The sequence below is a fragment of the Somniosus microcephalus genome, chromosome 2 (assembly GCF_052327205.1).
Source record: "Somniosus microcephalus isolate GS21.2 chromosome 2, FLI_Smic_1.0, whole genome shotgun sequence".
In the NCBI taxonomy this organism is placed as follows: domain Eukaryota; kingdom Metazoa; phylum Chordata; class Chondrichthyes; order Squaliformes; family Somniosidae; genus Somniosus; species Somniosus microcephalus.
Window position 1 is genome coordinate 300443595 of NC_140988.1, and position 26768 is coordinate 300470362.

The 26768-nt window shown below is 46.0% G+C and overlaps 1 protein-coding gene across 6 annotated transcripts in view; it reads right to left on the minus strand.

Moving 5' to 3' along the window:
• Positions 1-1640: 1640 nt before the first annotated feature.
• The window catches only part of pdzd2 (PDZ domain containing 2), a 569380-nt gene continuing 544252 nt past the window's right edge, over positions 1641-26768 (minus strand). For all 6 annotated transcript variants that reach the window (XM_085973666.1, XM_085973663.1, XM_085973669.1 and 3 more), the window contains 4 exons: positions 25389-25490; positions 22187-22460; positions 15060-15194; positions 1641-5535 (listed from right to left, as the gene is read on the minus strand). In XM_085973666.1, coding sequence (XP_085829792.1) covers positions 5372-5535; positions 15060-15194; positions 22187-22460; positions 25389-25490 — 675 coding nt within the window. In that variant the 3' untranslated portion in view covers positions 1641-5371. The remainder of the gene's footprint in view (positions 5536-15059; positions 15195-22186; positions 22461-25388; positions 25491-26768) is intronic.

Here is a 26768-nt window from a genome sequence, read left to right on the forward strand (position 1 = left end):
TTTGCCTTCTCGGGTGAGTGAAGGTTCCTCCCCTTGCAAGGCAGGCTGGAAAATCCCAGTAACGGTGGAGGTCTGTCGCAACTGGACCCTGCCATACCTGCTCCTAAGAAACCCTGACTGAGGGGGCCCAACAATTTGATGGTATAGTCTGGCCCTGGGTGAAGCAGGTTCAGGTGCTAGGGTTGCCAACTCTGGTTGGAGGCATTCCTGGAGGTTTGATCAGGTGATGTTCTGACCACATGACACCTGACCATGTGATGTCTGATCACATGACATTTGGAATTGTTATTGTATTTACCTTATAAAGGTTGGGTCCACTGTAGTTGAGAATCTTTGCTCGTGGTTTTGTGTAAGCAGCTGTTGTATGAGAAGTTTCAAGAACCAGGATGCCACCCGTGAGCAGGTGAAGATGGGAATCTGAGGGCAGGATGAGGGGAAACCAAAGGTGGGGGAGGAATTTGCAGAGGGGAAACACTTTGATTCCACCAGTAACTAATAGTAACTCACTTAAATTGCACTAACTAATAGTGGTAACACTCAGATTCTGCTCATAACCAACAGTAATACAATAACTCTCTAATAATCTATATGTAAAAAAGTAGTATTAGGTATAATGCCCTGATATTTTACCTGTAACTAGTAGTAATCCTATAACCTGCTGATATTCACTCTGAAACTACAACCAGAATCCCCCTGCACTGCAGAAGGTGTGGTCAGGCTCCCCAGTCAATGCCACTTTTAATAGTCCCAATCACACTCCCTATCTCCTTGGGCTCTGGTTTGGACTTGGGTTCTGTGTGAAGGTGACAACTCTGAACTGGGAATCTTGGTCGGAGCCCATCTGTACTTGGACTTCACATGTCAAACCTGGCCGACACAGACCAACCTGAACCAAACCGAGATATTGCACAAAGGAAGACTTGCATTTATATAGCGCTCTTCACGACCACCGGACGGCCCAAAGTGCTTTACAGCCAATGAAGTACTTTTGAAGTGTAGTCACTGTTGTAATGTAGGAAACACGGCAGCCAATTTGCGCACAGCAAGCTCCCACAAACAGCAATGTGATAATGACCAGATAATCTGTTTTTAGTGATGATGATTGAGGGATAAATATTGCCCAGGACACCAGGGATAACTCCCCTGCTCTTCTTCGAAATAGTGCCAAGGGATCTTTTACATCCAGCTGAGAGAGCAGATGGGGCCTCGGTTTATCGTCTCATCCGAAAGACAGCACCTCCGACAGTGCAGCACTCCCTCAGCACTGCACTGGAGTGTCAGTCTAAATCTTTGTGCTCAAGTCTCTGGAGTGGAACTTGAACCCACAACCTTCTAGACTCAGAGGCGAGGGTGCTACCAACCGAGCCACAGCTGACACGCGGGCGCAATGTTTGAGGTACTTCTCACTGGGCACATTGTTCTAAACTTAGTTCAGCACCAACATTTCTAAACAACTTTTAAGGCTCAGACTTAGTCAAGCAAAGTTTCGTTGAATGACAGATATTGCAGCACAGGAGGAGTCCATTTAACCCACTTAGATACTTTTTTTTAAACTCATAAGACGCTAGAGCTGGTGGAAGGTAAGCACAGAGGAGAATCCATGAGGGTAGGGGAGAAAACAGTATAACCATCACAATATATGATTAGGATGCATTTTTATTTCATAAAATAATGTTTTTAATCACTATAAAACCCTGTTTACAGATTTTCTGGCTTTAAATAATGAGCGCAAAGCCACTTTAAAAAATATACAGTCCATCTTGTAGTATTGCACTCTTTTTTTCCCCCATATTTCTTGAAGGCATGTAAGACAACTGTTGACAAAGCAGTCATATTCTTACACAAATAAAAAAAAAATATTTTTACAACAGTATTTTACAGTTTGTTGTGCACCAAAATATTTATTTTTGAAACATAAGCAGGTTGGTTTAAAATGCTAAATTCATCAGCTGTTACCTTTAAATGATTTATTCATTGATAATTCAGTACTTCCGCAGATTTAAAGTGGAATCACTGAGAAGTGCACAGTTTAATTTGTGCAAGTCGTAATGCTAGAATGTGCTAATTTTACAGAACTGTACTAATTTTTTTTAAAGGAGTGAATTTATTACATGATTTTGGGCAAACATGCTGGCATTTGAACTCTTAAACAAAACATTGAAGATAAATAGGGATAGGATGGAGGTTTGAGGCTGTGTATTTGTCATACACTGTAAAATCTGGTGTTCAAGTCTGTTGATGTCTATATTAGGTTTTCCAAATGCAAATTACCTATTGACTAGCCTCATATTACACTAGCAGGATTTCTAGGAAACCAGAATAGGCGTGCAATTTAAACACTAGGAGCATTCTCCCTTTGCTAATTTTAGCAAAAAAGGTTGACGTGAATAAAAAGTAATTTTGGTCACAATGGTCCAGACACTTGTTTTCGTAAACCCCCCTCCCCACCCACAAACACAGAACATTCTATTAAGAATTTCTTAAATATTTTGGGCAGTGAGGCAAACTCTGATGAATGTATTGTCCATAACATCAGCTGTTTAAGAGAGTCCATTCCATACAGGGGATTTTCACGGCCAATTTGTGCACAGCAAGCTCCCACAAACAGCAAGGTGATAATGACCAGATAATCTGTTTTTGTTATGTTGATTGAGGGATAAATATTGGCCAGGACACCGGGAGAGCTCCCCTGCTCTTCTTCGAAATAGTGCCATGGGATCATTTACATCCACCTGAGAGAGCAGACGGGGCCTCGGTTTAACGTCTCATCTGAAAGAGGGCAACTTTGAAGTGCAGCAGCACTCCCTTAGCACTGCACTGGAGTGTCAGCCTAGATTTATGTGCTCTAGTCCCTGGAATGGGACGTGAACCCACAACCTTCTGACTCAGAGGCGAGTGTGCTACCCACTGAGCCACGGCTGACACATTATCCTTTGTCAATGCACTGAGAACTATTTCTGCGTGTGAGGGGCAATACATAAATGCAATTTGTAATTAATAACCATATTAGGAACAGGAGTAGGCCATTCAGCCCCTCGAGCCTGTTCCGCCATGGCTGATCTCAACCTCAACTCCATTTAGAGAAGATCTCAATCACTTCAGTGGGAGATCAGCTGAAACCCTTGCAGAAATGGCGCAAACAGTTGGAAGAACCCCTGCAGAAATTCCAGGTGGTTATATTTATGTGGTTTTGGAATAATATTTTCTCATTACTTGTTTGCTAAGCTCTAGAATCCCCTCCCTAAACCTCTCTGCCACTCTCTCCTCCTTTTAAGATACTCTTTAAAACCTAACTCTGACCAAGCTTTTGGTCACCTGCCCTAATATCTATCTATGTCAAATTTTGTCTGATAACATTCCTGTGGAAAAACCTTGGAATGTTACTACATTAAAAGCGCTACTGTATATAATGCGAGTTGTTTTATTACTGAATACACCTACGGAATTGTTGGAGTTCCCTACATAAGACCATTGTGGGAGTTCCATTACATTAAGGACTGCAACAGTTCAGTAAGACCTACAGTCCTAACAAGGGATGGGCAATAAATGTGGCCTTCAGTCATGCAGCTTGCATAGTTCAGACTATTGGTTTCTTCACAACCATCTCTTTATGCCACACTATGATTAGCCAGTTTGAAGTAGGATTCAGGGAAAGGGTGGTTGTGTCATGTAATGCTAGTCTGAACTCCCTTTCCCCAATGAAGCATCCCTGGGGTACTGCCTCTCGATCACTGATTTGAGAACCACAGGACAAAAAATTTAGGCAAACTGGAGTGATGAGCAACTTGGGGCCTCAGTGCTCATGACCCTGTGGTAGGGAAGAATAGGCTGTGCTCCTTACAGACACTGGGACAGATTTTCCTCCAGCACCCAGGTTTGAGCTCAGCGGGGTCGACCACTAATCACGTTAACTGGGCACAAGCTGCTGATGATATTCGGCCTATTATTAGAATATAAATGGGTGGAAGATTGTGAGCAGCTGGTATGTGAATAAGTACTTCCAGCCCACCAAGTTCTTATGCCTGGCTTCTAAAGAGGAAAACCTGCCCCACTGTACTTAAATACAGACACCGAACAACTGACTTTAATAAAGGGACTAATATTATAGAACAGCTCCACATAATTACTGCCAATGCAAGATGTTTTCTTTACATGGAGAGAAGCTAATGAGGAAACCCTGAGACTTGGAATGACTGCTGCTGGAAGGTGTTACCTTTCCTGGAGGATGAACAGGAGAACAATATGCTCAGATATCCAAGGTTCGGTACCTACAATGATTGAGGAAGAATGGGTTGCAGAGACATGAGCAGTTCCTGTAAGCTTCACATTTCCAACCCGTGGAACCAGAGTGCGATGGGGTATGGTGTATGTCCATGCTTTGGTCAACAGGGTGGTGGAATGTCGCTCGTTCGTACATAGGCAGCAGGTACCAGGAACTACTAAGTCTCAAACTTGCACCTGTCTGATATTTAATAACCAGCTAGTGACTATTGTCCTTCGGGAGCGGGGAAGTAAGCAGAATCTCTTTAGGGTTGAGAGGCCTGAAAAGTAATGTGCCTAACAATGCAAGATTGGAACCAATTCAACTGTGGCAGATTTGGTCCTCTGATACGTGAGCTGAGCTGTTGGTGATTGACCAGGCAGTCTGGCTCATTAATGAGATCTGGAAATGATAGACCTGTCACATAGGCTGTAATTCTGCCTTCTTAGCTCTAGGAAACCCTATATATCAATACCGTAACTGATAGAATGGTCCTGGTTGGACAAACAGCAGAAAGTGTCCCAGCGCTCTGTTAGTAAACTGCACAGTTTTAGCTAGTTAAACTCCAGCAGTGCACGTTTGGGGGCCCCTAAGCTTTGGATTCTTGCCATTCTACAGCTAAGCTCTGTGGAATTGGGTAAGTTGGGTGAATCTCTACAGAGACCGAGTGTGCCCTTCATTTCAGGCAATGGATTTCTCAGTAGCTTGATTTGGAGATTCTTAAGCATGGTAATGGGGTTGTGCACACATTAGTGCTGAGCTGACCAAAGTAATACAAGTATGTCCTTAGTGTTGGATTATTTGAACATCATTTGAACTCCATTGTCTGCTCTGGAATACAATGAAAGAATCTGAAAAGGCTCTTCTCTAACCTTTTCTTATAACACTTATAAAGCAGATTTACTTGTAGTGTAAAGTCCTCTGACTCTGGAAGATTCACAATTCTGCTGTAACCCATCTCATGTATTTTCCCAACTCTCAAGAAAAAAGTTAGTAGAGGTAATTTTGATGGGATTTGAGAAAACTGCCAACAGGTCCTTGGGTTACCACGTCGCTTTGGCACAGTGATATTATCGGTCATGCTCCAATGCACCAATTAAACCTCAATCATTAAACTGTTTTAATTTTACGAATCAGTAAGTGGACAGGTCCTTCAGGGATAGACTTGATGATGTTCCAAGCATCGTAATGCATGAGGCCGTGCAGGAACTTGCCATTGATTGCGAGCAATTCATCCCCAACATCGATCATTCCAGACTGCTCAGAAGCACCACCTGCAGGTTACAACAGGTAAAATATAATGTGAATAATGCCATGGAATTCCGTGCTAGTGACAGTGGCAATTTTGCAATTGTATGCTGTGCTGTGCTATGATATGATCAGGTAAGATGAGGAGAACACTGATGTGCAAATCTTGTCACATATCTGCTGAGAACCTCAATGATTTTGTCTTAAAAATGAAATCATTTTGATATATCTCACTCTTTAAAAATAAACAATTCCATGTGATCAGGCTCCCTCTTTTTGATCATAAATCTCATTCCTGATAGTTCCCTTATCTTGTCATTAATGTTACTGAAACCAAACATTAAATGGGAGTGGATTTCTCTTTGGGGTGGAGCTCCGGTGGGACATCAGGACTTCTGTCCATCATTCTGTACCCATTTTCCTGGGTTTGGGCTTTGTAAATATAAATATTCTAGCCTCTTGAACATCCCCTATTTTAATCGCTCCACCATTGGTGGCCGTGCTTTCAGCTGTCAAGGCCTTACGCTCTGGAATTCCCTCCCTAAACCTTTCTGCCTCGCTCCTCCTTTAAGACGCTCCTTAAAACCTACCTCAGCTGCCCTAATATCTCATGTGGCTTGGTGTCAAATTTTGTTTGATAACACTCCTGTGAAATACCTTGGGACGTTTTACTACGTTAAAGGCGCTATATAAATACAAGTTGTTGTTGTTACATAAATGGTGGATTACCGCCGCCAAGTGGGAGCCCACCAGTGTAAAGGAAAAGAATGCCAGGGAAGCTGCTGTAGCACCAGAAGATCCGGTGACAAACCTAGAAGGGGCAGAAGTGCCCGGCTGATCAGAAACACCAAAGGCCGAGATCAGGTAATTGTTTGAGGTGGAATGGAATGAGTGGAGGTTATACTAATGGGCCCCCTGAGGGAAATTCAGGGCTATTAACACCACTTCCCAGGGCCCATTGGCACCAACCCCATGGTGGCCTCAGGAAGTGGTGATAACTGGGGAAAAAAGAATCAAAATCCACCTGGAAACCAACCTCCTCCCTCCACCCCCGCAACAATTACGTGTGGCAGACGGGGAAGGAGTAGGCACCGGCAGTACCAGCAATGCTGGTGGTAGGGTTGTGGTAACGTGGAACCCTGATAGGGCTGGTGAGGCAGCAGTAAGCTTATTGCCCCATATTTCCACCATTACGAATGGGGAAAGATAATTCACCACCTCCCACAGTATGTTTTAAAATTTCAAATTGCAATTATTTGTTGAAAAGCAAAGGTCTTTACCATGGGATGGAGAGGAGCTCCATCTAGTGTCCTGGCTGGCATTACACAACTTGTCCCCATGGGTAAGGCAGGCTTTGGATACATGCAGCCATGCTCGTTCGACTTGGAGTTCATTGAAGCATTTCGCTGCCTATGCTGTTGTGCCACCACAAATCTTGCCCTCCTAATAACATGGTAATGATGTCGCAGAACTAACCGGGGATGTTGGCAGACCAGGTGCACTTCACCCTCAGACTTAGGATAGATATGCCAATCAGTGAAACTGGATTGCAGTATTTATTTAAAGGCTGACCTTTCTGAAGATGCTTTTTGGTAGTATAGTGGTTAGGGTACTGGACTAGTAATCCGGAGGGCCTAGACTAATGATCTAGAGACATGAGTTAAAATCCCACAGCAGCTGGGAATTTAAATTCAGTTAATTAAATAAATCTGGAATAAAAAGCTAGTATCAATAATGGTGACCATGAAACTACTGGATTGCCATAAAACCCATCTAGTTCACTAATATCCTTTAGGGAAGGAAATCTGCCGTCCTTACCCAGTCTGGCCTATATGTAGCTCCAGACCCACAGCAATGTGGTTGACTCTTAACTGCCCTCTGAAATGGCCCAGCAAGCCACTCGGTTGTATAAAGTGGTTCACCACCACCTTCTCAAGGGCAATTAGGGATGGGCAATAAATACTGGCCTTGCCTGTGACGCCCACATCCAGTGAATGAATAAAAAAAAAATCAGCTAATTTAAATAATTATAAGGTCAGCCCGTGTAACTTAGAGCTTCCTGCAAAGATTGCATGGATTACATAGGGTATATAGCACAGAAACAGGCCATTCGGCCCAACCAGTCCATGCCAGCATTTATGCTTCACACGAGCCTCCTCCCGCCTTTCCTCATCTAAATCTATCAGCATAACCCTCTATTCCCTTTTCCCTCATATGCTTGTCTAGCCTCCCCTTAAATGCATTTCTACTATTCACTTCAACCACTCCCTGTGGTAGTGAGTTCCACATTCTCACCACTCTTTGGGTTAAGAAGTTTCTTCTGAATTCCCTATTGGATTTCTTGGTGATTATCTTATATTGATGGCCTCTAGTTATGCTCTTCCCCACAAGTGTAAACATTCTCTCTCTATCCACTCTATCAAAATTTTTCAGAATTTTAAAGACCTCTATTAGGTCGCCCCTCAGCCTTTTTTCAAGAGAAAAAGAGATCCAGCCTGTTCACCCTTTCCTGATATGTATACCCTCACATTTCTGGTATCATCCTTGTAAATCTTCTCTGCACCCTCTCCAGTGCCTCTATATCTTTTTTATAATATGGTGACCAGAACTGTACACAGTACTCTAAGTGTGATCTAACCAAGGTTCGATACAGGTTTAGCATAACTTCCCTTTTCAATTCTAACCCATTAGAAATAAATCCGAGTGCTTGGTTTGCATTTTTACGGCCTTGCTAACCTGTGTCGCAACTTTTAGTGATTTGTGTATTTATACTCCTAGATCCCTTTGTTCCTCTACCCCACCTAGACTCTCACCCTCCAAGTGATAAGTGACCTCCCTATTCTTCCTACCAAAATGTAATACCTCACATTTATCTGTGTTGAACTTCATTTGCCAATTATATGCCCATTCTGCAAGTTTATTAATGTCCTCCTGTAACTTGTTGCAGTCGTCCTCAGTATTGACTATTCCCCCCAATTTGGTGTCATCTGCAAATTTAGAAATTGTGTTTTTGATTCCAAGTCTAAATCATTAATGTAAATTGTGAACAGCAGTGGTCCCAGCACTGATCCTTGTGGAACACCACTACCCACCTTCTGACACTGTGAATAGCTACCCTTTACTTCGGCTCTCTGCTTTCTGTCTTGAAGCCAGCTAGCTATCCATTCTTGTCCCCTGACTCTGCATTCTCTGACCTTGTTCATCAGTCTATTATGGGGTACCTTATTGAAGGCCTTTTGAAAATCCAGATAAATTACATCTACTGCATTACCATTGTCTACTCTCTCTGTTACCTCTTCAAAAAATGCAATAAGGTTGGTCAAGCAAGACTTTCCCTTTTGAAATCCATGTTGACTATTCATTATTATATTTTTGGTTTCTATTTTCTTCTTTAGTAGGGATTCCAATATTTTTCCTACCCCTGATGTTAAGCTGACTGTGTGGCGGAGCCACCAAGGGTCTCCGAACAATTGGTAATAATCCCTTTAACTACAGTGTAGTGCAACCGCGGACTGCACCTTTAAACTGCTTGTTAACTGTACTGTATTGTGTTTTCCTGCACTCCACGTAATGACATCATGACGCTGCTCACGTGACCGCCAGTGGCACGAAGAACGCGATGACGTCAGCTTCCAGAATCTTCCAGTAGTCGTCGAGTGCCCAGCAAGCTGAATAGAGCTGTATACCGTTTCTCCTGTAGTTTCCCTGTTAACTTAGTTGTTCATTAAAACCTGTTGATTTGATTCATCGAGTTGAATACTTTATTCAGATAGGAACCTCCGTTCCTACATTGGTGACCCCGATCTCGTCGGACAACTTTCGTCGAGGATGAACACGAACGCCGTCGCCCTTAAACTGCCGCAGTTCTGGGAACAGCAGCCAGCAGCATGGTTTTTCCAGGCAGAAGCACAGTTCGCTCTCCGGGAGGTCACAGCGGATGCGACCCGTTATTATTATGTGGTTGCCACTCTCGACAGTGCCACGGCCTCGCGGGTCGTCAGCATCCTTGGAAGCCCACCGGAGGAGGGCAAGTACGAAGCGCTTAAAGCCCGTTTGCTACAGGTATTTGATCTTAATAAGTCGGAGCGGGCACGCAAGCTTATTTCCATGCCCGGCCTCGGAGACTCAAAACCGTCAGAGCTGATGAGTCAAATGCTCATGCTGTTGGGTGCGGAACCCCAATGCTTTTTATTCCGTGAGCTTTTCCTCTGCCAGCTACCCGAACCGGTTCAGGCAGCATTGGCCAACACAGCCATCACAGACGGTGCTGAACTCGCTGCAGAGGCAGACAAGATATTTACTGTTACTCAGCAATGTTGTCAGCCGCGAGGCACTTTTCCCCCACGCGAGAGAAACCCAGCCCTCCCCCAGCAGGATGGTGCCCGTACCACACCCGTTTTGGCGCCAAAGCTCGATGCTGCCGGCCTCCTTGCAGTTTCCCTCAAGAAAACAAAACAAAAAAACTCCAACAAGCCCGCGTCCTCCCGGACGGACGACAAAGTCTAAAAAGCACAGCAAGTTAGCTATGGCGGCGGGCTCAGCGGGCAAACTCATTTATGTTACGGATTCCGTTACGGGCCGACGATTCCTGTGCGACACTGGTTCACAGTGCAGCATCCTCCCGGCTTCAAAGCTGGACCTACTATCCGCCGGCCAGGGGCCTTCCCTCGTGGCAGTAAATGGCGCTGCCATGCGTACGTTCGGGAAACGGACGGTAAACTTAACCTTCGCCGGTCAACGTTTTGTCTGCGACTTTATTACAGCTAAGGTCTCACAGGCCATCCTGGGGGCTGATTTTTTCTGCGCCAACGGTCTGCTGGTCGACGTCCAACACTGCCGACTCATTAATGCGTCCACTTTCCATGCAGTGCCCTGCCACCGCAGCACCGCCGTGTCCTGGTCGGTGGCCTGCGCGGTTCCGTCGCAAGACAGGTTTACGCGCCTGCTCGGCGAATTCCCGGAGCTCACCAGGCCCACTTTTTCGGCTACAAGCACACGGCACGGGGTGGAGCACCATATCTCCACGACCGGAGCACCCGTTTACGCCCGGGCGCGGTGATTAGAAGCCGGCAAGCTGGCAGCCGCAAAGGCTGAGTTCCAGACCATGGAGCGCCTCGGGATCATCCGGCATTCGGACAGCCCTTGGTCCTCCCCACTGCATATAGTACCCAAACCAGGCGGCGGATGGCGACCTTGCGGGGATTACAGACGCTTAAACGACGCCACGACACCGGACAGGTACCCTATTCCCCACATCCAAGATTTTTCGGCACATCTGGCTGGCAACGCTATATTTTCTAAAGTGGATCTCGTTCGTGGATATCACCAAGTTCCGGTGCACCCTCCAGACGTCCTCAAAACGGCAGTCATCACTCCGTTCGGCCTTTTTGAGTTCCTCCACATGCCATTCGGTCTGAAAAATGCAGCTCAAGCATTCCAGCGTTTGATGGACTCTGTATTACGGGACCTACCCTTCATTTTTGTTTATTTGGACGACATCCTAATAGCCAGCAAGGATACAACAGCTCACATGGCCCATTTACGTACGCTTTTCGCCCGACTCAGCCAACACGGCCTTATTGTCAATCCGGCCAAATGCACGTTCGGAGTATCCAGTATTGATTTCCTGGGACACAGGATTACCCCAGAAGGCGCCGTCCCACTAGCCACCAAGGTAGAGGCAGTTACCGCATTCCCTCATCCTCGCACGGTCAAACCCCTGCAAGAGTTCTTGGGGATGGTAAATTTTTATCATCGTTTCGTCCCCAAAGCGGCCCGGTTGATGCAACCTCTGTACGAAGCACTAAAAGGAAAGTCGGGCAAGGATGTTCTCACTTGGACACTGCAAATGGACCAGGCGTTCCGCTATACCAAGGCGGCGTTGGCGGATGCAACTATGCTGGCACACCCACTTCCGGGCGCGACGGTTGCCCTCACTACGGATGCCTCAGACAACGCCATCGGAGCAGTTCAAGAGCAATGGGTCGACGGGGGTTGGCAGCCGTTAGCCTTTTTCAGCCGCCAACTGCGCAAGAACGAGCGAAAGTATAGCACTTTTGACAGAGAGCTGCTAGCCCTGTTTTTGGCCATCAGGCATTTCCGTTTCCTCCTAGAAGGCCGCCCGTTCACTGCCTTCGTGGACCACAAGCCGCTCACCTTCGCCATGGCCAAAGCGGCGGAACCTTGGTCAGCTCGGCAGCAGCGCCACCTCACGTTTATATCCGAATTCACGACGGATTTGCGGCACGTGTCAGGCAAGGATAATCTCGTGGCAGATTGCCTTTCCCGGGTTCCAGTCCAGGCAGTCCACCTGGGCATCGATTTCATCGGACTGGCAGGGGATCAACTGGCAGACACAGAGGTACAAGCGTTTAGGACCATGCCTTCCAGTTGGCAGGTTGCAGATGTGCCGTTTCAAGAGGCAGGAACCACGCTCTTGTGCGACACATCCATGGGAGTGCCCCGGCCCATTGTGCCGGTCGAATGGCGCAAGAAGGTATTCCAGGCAATCCACGGGTTATCTCACCCGGGGATGCGGGCTTCTCAACAGCTACTGTCCCGCAAATTCGTTTGGAAAGGCATGCATTTGGACGTCCGGGACTGGACAAACAATTGCGTCGATTGTCAAAAATCCAAAGTCCACCGTCACGTCAAGGCCCCGCTGGCAAACTTCCCGGTGCCTGAGCGCCGTTTCGACCACGTTCACGTGGATTTAGTAGGCCCCCTTCCCGGGTCACGTGGATTCACACACCTCCTGACGGTCGTAGACCGGACCACCAGGTGGCCAGAGGCGATTCCCTTGGCCGCTACCACTGCAGCAGACGTAGCCAGGGCGTTTCTTTCGTCGTGGGTGGCTCGTTTCGGGGTGCCATCGGACATCTCCTCGGACCGCGGTCCGCAATTCACATCCGAGCTGTGGAACGCAGTGGCACAAGGCCTGGGTACCAAGCTGCACCATACCACCGCGTACCATCCACAGGCGAATGGCCTGTGCGAAAGGTTCCATCGGTCTCTCAAAGCGTCCCTCCGTGCCAGCTTGAGGGGACCCAATTGGGTGGACAGGCTCCCATGGGTGATGCTAGGCCTCCGGACAGCACCAAAGGAGGATCTCCAGTCTTCGTCGGCTGAGCTGGTTTATGGCCAGACACTCAGTGCCAGGTGACTTTCTCCCTCCACACACCGAACCATGGTCTGCAGCTCAACAGCTCCTATTTCATCAGGAGGCGGCTAGGAATTTCCGGCCCATCCCAACCTCGCAGCATGACCTGCAGAGGCCTCACGTCCCGACAGAGCTCATGAGTTCGGACTATGTCTTTATTCGACAAGACGGTCACAGAGACCCACTCAAGCCGCCGTATACCGGACCTTTTCATGTCATCTCATCAGGGGAAAAGTTCTTCACAGTCGAAGTCGGTGGAAAGTCTGATACCGTTTGTCGACCGGCTCAAACCAGCCCACCTGGATCGGAGTGAGCCTGTCGTGGCTGCCCAACCGCCTCGCCGCGGCCGACCGCCGTTAGCCACCAGACCAGCCGTGTATCAGCCCACCGTCGAACAGCCCGATTCGGCCTCTGACGCGCCTGCACCTCTGACTACCGTTTCTGCCTCGCCCAAGACGCCGCTTCTGCCGCAATCCGGCACTGGTTCTTCTAATAACGCCCCGTTTCCGCTGCCTGAGTTTCGTCGCCGTTCGGCCAGGATCATTAAGCCTCCTACTCGGTTGACAATGTCCGTTAAAGTGGATTCTGGGGGGGGCGCCTGTGGCGGAGCCACCAAGGGTCTCAGAACAATTGGTAATAATCCCTTTAACTACAGTGTAGTGCAACTGCGGACTGCACCTTTAAACTGCTTGTTAACTGTACTGTATTGTGTTTTCCTGCACTCCACGTGATGACGTCATGACACTGCTCACGTGACCGCCAGTGGTGCAAAGAACGCGATGACGTCATGACGTCAGCTTCCAGAATCTTCCAGTAGTCGTCGAGTGCCCAGCAAGCTGAATAGACCTGTATACCGTTTCTCCTGTAGTTTCCCTGTTAACTTCGTTGTTCATTAAAACCTGTTGATTTGATTCATCGAGTCGAATACTTTATTCAGATAGGAATCTCCGTTCCTACAACTGGTCTATAATTCCCTGGACATGTTCTATCCCCCTTCTTAAATATAGGTATTAAGTTAGCTTTCCGCCAGTCCTCTGGCACTATACCTTTTTCTAATTATTAAATGTGTGTAGTAATGCCTCTGCTATCTCTTCCCTAGATTCTTTTACCGTCAGTAGAAAACTCGCCTAATGGCGGGCGTGGGGGGTGCGGCACAGAAAATCTTGTAAAACTGCAGCATACAAAAGGCTACTGCTGAAACTTAGTGTTGTGGTCACGTAAATGTAAGTACTAAAGGCACAACATTTACTTTAAAACAGGTAGCAACCTTTGCGAAGGATGTATTGAGAAGGCAAAGAAATGACAAGCAAAAAAAATAAAGGTAAACCCAATGTGGAGACAAAGAATGGAATCTGTGGTAAAGTGACCGATTGGTGACTCCTTGGTTGATGGTTGATGAAATGAATGCTCTGCTTCATGAGGTGGGTGTAAGAAGGATTGCCTGAATTAGCACTACAGAACACCTTCCCCAAGACGACAGTTAACTGTACCTGGCAGGAGGTAATGGCCAGGCTCAACACTGTGCACACTACCCACAGGACCTGGAGACGGATGCAGGAGAAGACAGCAAGCTGGCAAAGTATGGCTACCCAACAGTACTATGTGCCAGGTAGATACCCAAGATTGCATGCCACAATGTGTTGCCCACCAATATGCCCAACATTTATTGCTCACCCATACAAAGCCCTCACATAATGTTACAGTTTCACTGTATCTCATGTATACCCCATACCTCAGCCAAGCTGTATCTTACAATTGAAAGCCTTGCTATTTTGTTCACAAAATCTGCATGGTGTAACCTTTTATTGGTGTTGTCCTGGGAATACATTTTAATGAAGGAGAGAGGTTTAAACGCTGAGAAAAAATTATAATATTTTAGACCCATTTAAAATGCAGAATTCTAAGTATTTCATTTAATATTAAAAACATTATAATGATGGTATGTGAGGACTGTTTTTCTGAGTTCAGACAGCTGGCAGGGAGCCAAACTTGCTGGTTGTGTCTAAGGAGAAATAGCAAGTGTGCTGCCCTCAATTTTCCATCGATTAAACTGATGGACAGAAAATCGTGGGCATCAAGCTGATGATTTCTACATGTGCGGAGCTGGGGGGGGGGCGGTGGGGCAGAAGAGGAGCAAGGATCATTGCCAGCAACACTGAACTCAGAAAATAAGCCCTTTGATATACTTCCATTAACATAAATTAACATTGCTGGTGGCAGCTTGCACCTCCGATTCAGACGTGCAATTGGTAGTAATAGGAGCTGCTTAATACTGTATCAGCACCTTGACATAATTTAGCAGTTTTCAATTAACAGGCATTCTCTTATTGCTTTGAACGCACTCAAAGGAAAGCTTCCTTTGTATGCTGCATTCTTAGTGGGAATATTTACCTTGAAATATTCGTTTAATATACAGGGGTCTGTCTCCATGGATTGAAGCCTTTCCACCATCTAGACTGAATCCTAGGCCAGCAGAGGTCTTCAGCAGCTCTACAGTGCTGGCCCCTCCAAGGTCCACATTCATGCCTGTAGTAATCAAGATAAATGCAACTTAATCTGGTAACATGGCACTTCATTTTATTCCTGCCCAATGTTGTAACTCGGATTTCAGTAAAGTGTAAATAGTGTCTGTGTGAAATTTTAATACTGTATTTATTTGAGCTGTGAAAAACACCAAGCAATACAATCATAAAGTCTGTATCTGGATAGATCATTTTTAATACCCCACTTATATTATGTGGCTTCAGGGTGAGGTCTCTGCCCACTTGTACAGGCCAACAAAGCAACTGACCTGCAGGATTGTCCCCTTGCGTTGGGCATGGTCTGCAGTCAAATGTGTGAGGTTGTAAATGCAGCTTTTGAGCAACTGCACATGAGCAGACCTTGTGCATGAAGAAAAGCAAATTCAGAACATAAAGAACTGGATTAAATTGAAAGAACGGCTTCCAGTGTTAAGTGGATATGCAACATAAATAGGGTATTAGCTGTAGAACACCATGGTAAAGTGTCAGCTCAGTGGGTAGCACACTCGCCTCTGAGTCAGAAGGTTCTGGGTTCAAGTCTCACTCCTGGGACTTTGAGCACATAAACTAGGCTGACACTCCAGTGCAGTGCTGAGGGAGTGCTGCACTGTCAGAGGTGCCATCTTTCGGATGTGACGTTAAACCGAGGCCCCGTCTGCTCTCTCAGGTGGACGTAAAAGATCCCATGGCACTATTTCGAAGAAGAGTAGGGGAGTTCTCCCCGGTGTCCTGGCCAATATTTATCCCTCAACCAACATAACAAAAACAGATTACAGGAAACTTCGCGATATCCGGCACCGACGGGACCGGCGTGATGCCGATCTATGAAAACTTCTGGACAGACCAGCGCTAATGTTGAAGGATACGGAGGTTTTCATCTCTGTATCTGACAACAAACACCGTTGCTTAGCAACAGCTTGTAAACAGTCGGCCCGTACCTTGGAAGCGGCTCTGTAGCTTAGCAACAGCTTCAGAGAGGCTTTCCAGAGACTGACTGTTTAAAAAAAATGCTAGAAGAAAAAAAAAGAAAAAAAACCTAACAAAACAGCTGCTGATTTCTGCCATTAGATCGAGGTTTCTGGACATACAACCTCCAGATAAACCAAAGTTTCCTGTATCTGGCCACTATCACATTGCTGTTTGTGGGACCTTGCTGTGCGCAAATTGGCTGCTGCGTATCCCACATTATAACAGTGACTCTGTAACGTCCGTGTGTAATTGAGACACGGACTGCAGAAGTTGGTTATAACAGGTGTTTACTGAATGGAGACAAAACTGGAACTACTATACAAAGTTATTACACAGGCTTATATACAGGGGTGGTATACTGCAGTATACAGGGGCTGCAGAATATAGTTCCTTCTTCAAGGTACATACACTACAATTCCTCCCCTTTTAGCTAAACAGTACATAACATTCGATTAATAATTAAATAACATATTTACAAGTACAGTTGCTATATACATTAGCTGAAGTTAATCAATTATAAATTCAGTCTTTGAGGAGGCTTCCTGATTCTGTCCGGATAACGCCTCTTTGGGGTATCAGGTTCTTCTGGCAAAGTTGATTCGGAATCAACGTCGTTGTTTGGTTCGTCTGCTTCCAATATCACCGATTCTGAGGTAGATGCCATTGGTACTTCGGTTTCATCACCAGGTGTATAGGATCGTGGTGTAGATTTGACGTTTTCCAGTGACTCTAGAATCTGGTCAGCATGGCGTCTTACAATGCTCTCTCCAACGTCCACGGTATACATTAGAGGTCCTTGCCGTGTGAAGATCGTTCCTGGCTGCCATTTCTCTGTGCGGTAGTCCCGGGCCAAAACTGGTTGACCTATCTTAAAACTCCTGGTTGGCCTTTCATTCATATTCTGAAACTGCCTGTTCTCCACATCTCTTCTGATGTTTGGCTTAACCAAATCCAAGCGGCATCTTAGTCTTCGATTGAAGAACATCATGGCTGGAGTTTGGTTGGTAACCGCATGTGTCGCATTCCGGTAGGCAAACAAGAAGTTATCCACCTTGTGTTGTAGGGGTATGTCTTCATTACACATTGCCTTGATAGCCTTCTTGAATGTTTGAACGAACCTCTCAGCCAATCCATTGGTGGCTGGATGATATGGGGCGGATGTGTAATGCTTAACACCATTGTTCTTTAAGAACCTCCGGAACTCTTCAGACACAAACTGTGGTCCATTGTCGGAGCAAATCTGTTCAGGCAGCCCATTTCTGGCGAATATGGTTCGTAAGACTGTGATAGTTTTTTCTGTGGTGGTTGAGGACATTTTTATTACCTCTGGTCACTTTGAATGTGCATCCACCGCAATTAAAAACATCGAGTCCATAAATGGACCAGCAAAATCAATGTGTACCCTTTGCCATGGGGATGAGGGCCACTCCCATGGATGTAGAGGGGCTTGTGGTGGGGCGTTTTGGACCTTCTGGCATCCTGTACAGCTCTTGGTCATCTCTTCGATTTCTCTATCGATTCCCGGCCACCACACAAACGCTCTGGCTAAGTTCTTCATTTTTACCCCTCCCAGATGACCCTCATGAAGCTCATTGAGCACTCTATCCTTCAATTTGGGTGGAATTATGACTCTGGATCCACACATCAAGGTTCCTCGGCACACTGACAACTGTTCTCTTCTCGGCGAGAATGCTGGCAACAGTGGTTCGCCATGTGCTGGCCATCCCTTCACCGTTAAATCATAGACCCTGGAGAGTGTCGGGTCATTTCGTGTTTCCTTTTCTATGTTTGCATTCGTCACAGGTAGACATTCGACTATGGTCGAGTGGAATATCTCCACAGGATCCACTGCAGGTGCTTCTTCCACCGTCGGCAACGGTAGGCGTGACAATCCATCAGCATTCCCATGCTGTTTAGTTCCTTTGTACTCGATGTCATATTGGTGTGCCCCTAGGAAAAGGGACCACCTCTGTAGCCGTTGTGCTGTCATTATCGGGACGCCCTTCTTAGGGTTGAAAATGGAGACAAGAGGTTGATGATCAGTTAGTAGAGTAAATTTCTGTCTCTGTCAATCTGGGCGTAGTTACGCTCGGCTGCAGTTAACGAGCGTGACGCAAAAGCTATCGGCCTCTCTGAACCATCAAGGGATTTATGTGACCGTACCGCTCCAACGCCGTAGGGAGACGCATCACACGCCAGTCTTATCGGTAGTGATGGGTTGTAGTGAGCCAATACTTCTCTTGAAGTGATCAGGCCTTTACACTTCTGAAAGGCCCGCTTACATTCATCGCTCCATTTCCATGCTACTCCAGTTTGTAGTAGGGCGTTCAGTGGGTGCAGAATTGTGGACAAATTCGGCAAAAACTTATGGTAGTAATTCACCAATCCGAGGAATGACCTCAGTTGCAACACATTTTCAGGCGCTGGAGCCTTAACTACTGCTTCAATTTTGTCAGGGGACTTATGTAACCCCTCTTCCATCAATCACGTGGCCACAATACGATATTTGTTTCTTAAAAAACTCGCACTTGGGGCGATTGGCTCGTAGCCCATGTTCTCTTAGTCTAGTGAGCACCTGCTCTAGGTTGGCAAGGTGTTCACTGTCATTTTCACCTGTCACTAGGATGTCGTCCAAGTAACACTGAGTCCCCGGAATCCCTTGCAGAACTTGTTCCATCGCTCTTTGCCATATAGCCGGAGCTGATGCAACTCCGAATACCAGTCGATTATACTGGTAAAGACCTTTGTGAGTGTTTATCGTGAGATATTTCCTAGAGGATTCTTGAACCTCCATTTGCAAATATGCTTGCGCTAGGTCAATTTTTGTAAAACGTTTCCCTCCAGATAGTGAGGCGAAAATATCTTCTATCCTCGGAAGAGGATATTGTACTGTGTGAAGGACTGGGTTCACCGTCACCTTGAAGTCCCCACAGATGCGAACCTTCCTTGGCTCCTCAGACTTATTGTTTAACGTTTTCTTCATGACAGGAACGATGGGTGTCGCCCACTCGCTCCAGTCTACCTTAGATAACACGCCTGCATTCTCCAGATTCTCCAGCTCTGCCTCGACGGCTGGGCGAATTGCATACGGTACCAGTCTTGCTTTGAAAAACTTGTGAATTGCATTCTCTTCTATTTTTATCGAGGCGGTTATGCCTTTGAGTTCCCAGTTCTTGTTGAAATACCTCTTTAGCGTTAGCCAAGATTTTTGACAATCGTCCAGGTGTGACGTCGTCATCCTTTTTACCAGCCACAGTCAGTGCCTGAATGGAGTGCCAGTCTAAACTTATCTTTCTGATCCATTCACGTCCCAATAACGGTGGTCCACCATCTTGCAGTATGTACAGATACAATTTCTGTATTTCCTTGCCGTTGTATTCGACAGGCACCCTTATTTTCCCTCTGGGGTATACTTTCTGCCCCGTATATGTCTTCAAGACAATGGATGTGTCTTTCAAGGGTATGTGTGAGAATAGCCGCTCGTAGTCTCGTCGATTCATGACGGTCAGGGCTGATCCTGTATCCAATTCCATTTTGACTTGGGACCCTGCTATCGTGAGGGTGAACCAAATGGTTCGGTGATCCTCTTTTGTGATTACGTTGTGTAGTTTGAGACAGCTTAGTCTCTTGTTCCCGGATTCACTATCGCTCTTCTGGTCTTCGGAACTACTGTCCGTTATCTTTTGTACTTTCCTGTACTTTTCCTTAGTAGTCTTTTTGTTGTCGTTAGTCTTCTTCCCGGACCTGCAAACTCGTGCAATGTGTCCCATCTTTCCGCATTGCCTGCATGTTTTGTCCTTGGACCAGCAGTCCTTCTGGTCATGGGTTGTTCTGCCGCAGCGATAACATTTTTCAAATCCCTGTGTCATTTCATGGGTGCCGTATTCCTGTGGCTTTTGCTGTATTTCCGCAGCTCCCCTTGCTGCTGCTTCGTACGATACTGCCACGCTGAAAGCCTTATCTAGCGTCAGCTCTTTCTCTGAGAGTAACCTCTTCTGGGTTCCTGCACTCAGGAGTCCACAGACAAATTTGTCCCGTAGGGTATCTGCCAGTCCTGCTCCGAACTAGCAGTGCTTTGATAGCTTGCGTAGTTCCGTAAGGTAATCAGCATTGCTCTCATCTTTATGCTGATTTCTCTTGTGGAATTTAAATCTTTCTGCTATCAGCAGCGGTGTAGGATTTAGGTGTTCCTGTAGGATATCAATAATTTCGTTAAAACTCTTCGCCATCGGTTTGACTGGAGTGATCAGGTTCCGCAATAGGCCGTACGTTCTTGCGCCCATTAAGTTTAGTAGTACCGATGCCTTTTTCTCATCGGCCACTTCATTTGCCTTGCAATATACTTCGACTCTTTCCACATACGTGGTCCAGTCTTCTATTGCATTATCGAAGGCAGTGATAATGCCAGTCTTCGGCATCTTGGAGATCTAAGATGGCGCCTCCCGCGCTTTGCCTTCTTCCCCGATTGAACAAAATGGCGCCTCCCGCACTTTGCCTTCTTCCCCGCTGGATTAAGATGACGCCTCCCGCGCTTTCTGTCTTTTCCGCTGCTGCCAGCACTGTTGCTGGCGTTTTTATGCCTTGGTGGCGACGCCCTATGGTCTTCGCGCACTTCCCCCGCGCTGCTTCCAACGCTGCTCTCCGCGGTCCCCGTGGCAAACTGCAGCTCCTCGCGGCTTTCTGCGCTTCTAATTTCTTTTATTTTAATTACTGTTCCCGTCGTCAGAGCAGACCCTATGGGACACTTTCCTCCCTCTTCTCAGGTCTGTACGCTGCCCGGCTTCATAGCACCGGCTATGTGTGCTCCACCCTCTCTCTCCTCTTCCCGACAACGCCGCTCGGCCCCGTTGAAAAGCCACCCGATCGAGCTCTAGCCCGCCGCAGCCCAGGAAGGATCAGTGTACCACCTGCCACCAGCCTGATTAGCTGGAACACCATTGACTGGATAACCAAGCCCAGCTCTCGACAGCCTCTCCTGCAAATCTTCGAATTCGATGAATCAGAGGGCGGTTGCCCACGGTCGACGCCCGTTTCTTCTGTTTGTTTTTTTTTTTTCTTTTTGGATTTCTTCCTTCTGGCCTCAACCTCTAACAGCTTCGCTTCAGGGATGGATCCCCGTGAGGTGGTGCAGAACTGTAGGTAAGTTCGGATCTGTTCGTCGCCAATGTAACGTCCGTGTGTAATTGAGACACGGACTGCAGAAGTTGGTTATAACAGGTGTTTACTGAATGGAGACAAAACTGGAACTACTATACAAAGTTACTACACAGGCTTATATACAGGGGTGGTCACTACTGGTACTGCAGTATACAGGGGCTGCAGAATATAGTTCCTTCTTCAAGGTACATACACTACAGACTCCACTTCAAAAAAGTACTTAATTGACTTTGGGATGTCCGGTGGTCGTGAAAGGCGCTATATAAATGCAAGTCTTTCTTTTTTTTAGTGGCTGCAGGTCTGTCACTGGTGAATGTTGGTTGAATTTAAGGTGACAAGTATCACAGAAGAAAAACAACCTTAAAGAGGAATTCATCAAAATGTCGTCCTCCATTTTTTTGCACACATCAAGGTCAAGGTTGACAGCAGTAGTGAATGGAACACTTGCCATTTGGTTCCACAGGTGCTGGCCATCCTCCAGTACTCCGCCCAAGCAACCATTCTTCATGGGAGAGCCTAGACAGTGATCATTGGCAGGTTATTCCATCATGGAGAACGCCACAGTGGAACCTGACTTCCACGCTGAAGTGACCAGGAGTGGGAGCCATGGCTGAACTCCCCTTTCCAGTCCAGAACACTGATGCCAATTGCAGCCCCTCACTACTGTCAAGGCTGTGATAAGCTAACTCAGTGCAGAATGCAAGTGGAATCTGAGACCTTCCTGGTCCATATGACTCCATATCATACTGGGCAGTGCCTTCAGCCATTAAGCTATCAGGGGAGCTGTTGAAGAACACCATCAACTGTTGTCAAAAGTCTGTTACTTGCATTACAATGTTACTTATACCTGCCCTTGTGATGGACCCCTACCTGTTCCTGCTGCATCTGTGGTAGCATCTCTTCCAGCTGGGAGATGGTTTCCTTTAGGAAGCGATAAATCTGGCTTGGAGGAAACTTCTTCCCTTTCCTTTCCTTTTTTAATTACAATGATGGCCTGTTTAGGTAAGCGGGCCTGGTGAAGTGCGTTGAGTGCATCGCCATGTGTAGTGCCTATTACAGAGATTCCATTGATGGATAAGATGTAATCCCCCCGCTGAATGGTACCTTCTTGAGCTGCTACTCCTCTTAAAAATACTCTGTGAATCTGCAAGGAAAGATTTGTGATTTAAGGGAACAATAGTTGTAACATATCTAACAAAGTGTCAAATACCCTTTATTTGTAGCGTATTTAAATAACATTTTCAAATACCAATTATTTTACTATTAACATTTCCAACAGACACTAGATTGTTTTGTTTTGGACCCTTTGTCTAAATTGTCCCTTCACATTTTATCGTTCAGCTGGGATTTCTCCCACCACAGGCACCATCCATTCACTAATTTGGTTAGTTCTGCACCTCTTAAAGCAGTACCCTCAGTAAACTGTAAAATCATTTTTTTTTAAATATGTGGAGAAGTGGATCACATATTTAGCATAACAGAGTTCAGAGTGTGCTGTAGGTGTATAACACTTCTAGCAGTTGAGATGATATCAAACCAGTGGCTTGTCATACAGTCATTACAGCACAGAAGGAGGCCATTCGACCCATCGAGTCTGTGCCGGCTCTCTGTAGAGCAATCCAGTCAGTCTCATTCCCCCGCTCTATCCCCGTAGCCCTGCAAGTTTATTTCCTTCAAGTGCCTATCCAATTTCCTTTTGAAATGATTGCTCACCTCCGCTTCCACCACCCTCGTACATTAAATTGCTTAGCAATATCACCAAGATGTATTCCAATGCCTTTGTATATTTTTATATCTATCACTGCCTTGGATTACACTACAAGATGTGTGTTATTCTTTACAAAATAGAGATTATTTTCAATATTCTCATTTGTTTAACATTTTCTACTTTTTACAGATAATGGGTGTCTTTTTTAAAATTTGTTCCTGGGATGTGGGCGTCGCTGGCAAGGCCAGCATTTATTGCCCATCCCTAGTTGCCCTTGAGAAGTTGGTGGTGAGCCACCGCCTTGAACCGCTGCAGTCCTTGTGGTGAAGGTACTCCCACAGTGCTGTTAGGGAGGGAGTTCCAGGATTTTGACCCAGTGACGATGAAGGAACGGCGATATATTTCCAAGTCAGGATGGTGTGTGACTTGGGGAACTTGCAGGTGATGGTGTTCCCATGCATACATACATAGAAGATATGAGCAGGAATAGGCCATTCGGCCCCTCGAGCCTGCTCCACCATTCAATGAGATCATGGCTGACCATCCAAATTTAGTACCCTGTCCCTGCTTTCTCCCCATATCCCTTGATCCCTTTAGCCTTAAGAAATATATATTTAATGAATTGGCCTCTACTGCCTTCTGTGGTAGAGAATTCCACAGGTTCACCACTCTCTGGGTGAAGAAATTCCTCCTCATCTCTGTCCTAAATGGCTTACCCCTTATCCTTAGACTGTGACCCCTGGTTCTGGACTCCCCCGCCATCGGGAACATCCTTCCTGCATCTAGTCTGTCTAGTCCTGTTAGAATTTTATAAGTTTCAATGAGATCCCCTCTCATTCTTCTAAACTCCAGCGAGTATAAGCCCAATCGACCCAATCTCTCCTCATACGTCATTCCTGCCATCCCAGGGATCAGCCTGGTGAATCTTCGCTGCACTCCCTCCATGGCAAGAACGTCCTTCCTCAGATAAGGTGACCAAAACTGCACACAATACTCAAGATGTGGTCTCACCAAGGCCCTGTACAACTGCAGCAAGACATCCTTGTTCCTGTACTCGAACCCTCTCGCTACGAAGGCCAACATACCATTTGCCTTCTTAACCACCTGCTGCACCTGCATGCTTACCTTCAGCGACTGGTGCACAAGGACACCCAGGTCTCGCTGCACTTCCTCTTCTCCCAATCTATTGCCATTCAGATAATAATCTGCCTTCCTGTTTTTGACACCAAAGTGGATAACCTCGCATTTATCCACATTATATTGCATCTGCCATGCTTCTGCCCAATCACCCCACAGACTGGCTCTGCTCTCAGCTCACTCTACACCTGCGACTGGCTCTCCTCTCAGCTCACTCTACACCCACTACCTGAAATAAATCTTTCACTTCTATTAGAAAGAACACCAGTAGTCTTCGCACTGCCCCTCCCAGAACACCACCGGATGAATTTCTGCCATTCAAGTGATAGCACAACCCGACGTTCTGGAATTCCTTTCCTAAACCTCTCCGCCTCGCTACCTCTTTCTCCTCCTTTATGACGCTCTTTTTAAACCTACCTCTCCTGTCCTAATCTCTTCTTATGTGGCTCGGTGTCAAATTTTGTCTGATAACGCTCCTGTGAAGTACCTCGTGATGTTTTACTACGTTAAAGGCGCTACATAAATGCAAGTTGTTGTTTTTGTTGATGGCCTCCAGGATCATGGCGCCGATCCAGGCATGTGGAGAAGTAAGCAACAGGTGCAGCATTCATTAAGAACCACTTATCATCAGCTGTAGAGCAAGTGATGTAACTTGGTAGGGGATACAAGATGGGCGATCTCTGTTGCTGTTGAGTCCTTTCCCAGCCATGCCATTGGCCTGAAGCCTGTGCGATGGTTTGGAAAAGTAGAAACCCAGACCTCTAAGTAGCGGTATGGTGAGTGGAACCTCACCTCATGCCCACCCACTACTGAGCATCTTTTGAGATCTTGCAAACGCGCCCCCCCCCCCCCCACGCCAATTGGTGAGAAACTTATCAACCTACCGCAAACAAGCAAGATTTCTGTCCACAAACCTTACTTCCTGCTGTCACAATTTTTGGTCACACTTTTTTGTCAATATTTCCAATAAATGTTTTTAATTATCAGCTGACACAGTGAAGTTACAGCCCTTCCACTACTTCTATCCCATATATGTTACTTTCTCAGCAATTTGTATTTGTATTTGTATTCCTGTAGATGGCGCCAGTTGACATTTCCATTGCAATAGGTAGTGTTGACAGAAACCTTGCATCATTGTAGCTGCTTTGTGAAGCAGTAACTTAGAACTGATCAAATTAAACTAACTGGTTGCATTAAAAGCAAATGGTTTCTCCAAACGATACTTACAGTTACAGATTTATGCTCCTGGTCCACCCCTCCTGCGACACTGAAACCCAGTCCAGCACCTTCATTTTTGTCCAACACTACGATATAAATGTCTTCTTTACTCTGTTCTCAGAACAAAAAAAGAATGTTCACCTAATTTTGCATTATAAACAAACAGCGCAATATTTTCCCTTTTAATATAAGCATTTGCTAGTCTTGGAATTCCACGTGTCCAATTCAAGGAAGTATTATGTAACCAAACCCTGGATTTTTCCTCATTTTATTTGTTTAAAAATCTGCTGATGGTAACTGAAGAGGGTAAAGGGGTTATCAAGACTGAAAAGTCAGCTGCAGAACTACAAAATGAACTAAAAACCTGCAAGTGGGAAAAATCTAATACGTATGAGTGCACACTGGATGAAAAAAATGGGCGATATATTTTATGAATGTTATAGAAAAACGAAGAACAACATGGAAACCAGTCATTCGGCCCAACGAGTCCATGTTGATGTCTTCCTCCACACGGGCAGTAATTCTAATCCCATGTACTGTACATGCCCTGTTCCCATATCTCTTTACTCTCGTATCCTTCAACCACCTAGCTAATCTATTCTTAAATGACCTGGCCTCTGTCAATCACGAACTCCGAGTGCATTCCACAGCCTCAACCCTCTACGTAAAAAAGCACGGTCCAATTTAAAGAGGCAAAAAGGGTCCTGTTGCAAGATTCCGTTTTAGGCAAATAATCCGTCGGAGCTTGCACTAGCCCTATATCCAAATCACTGATGTACAGACTCAACGGGAACAGTCACAGAACAGAACCCTGTGGGAAACTGTTACCCACTTCCAACCACCCTGAGAAACTGCCCTTAACTCCTACTCTCTCTTTCTTCCCTTCTAACCAGTTTTAAATCTCTCCCCTAATTTCATACCCCTTAATCTTTCCCAATAGTCTTGTATGTGGCACCTTGTCAAAGGCTTTCTGAAAGTTCATGTACACCACACCCGCTGCATTTCCTCCATCCACCATATCTGCCATCTCATCAAAGAACTCTTCTCAGCTAAGGGTGAAGTTGAAAGAAAATTATGGGCTAGTAGGGGCTGGGTAATGCTATGTCTTGTTCCTGTGGAGCAACAGTCAACAAGAGAAATAGGAAGCTGAACAACATTGCTAAATCAATAGAATATGAATCGTAGGATGTCGTGCTAAAATTGTACATTGTCCTGGTCAGATTGCATCTTGGCCAGTTTTTTTCACATGCTCAGCACCCATAATATTGAAAGACAGTTGGATTTGTGCAAACTTACTCATGCACAGTTGTTTTTAATTCCCAATCCACAACTATGTAGCTGTCCACTGTACCATCCCCAAAGGCAATCGCTAGACGTCAGCTAGTGTAA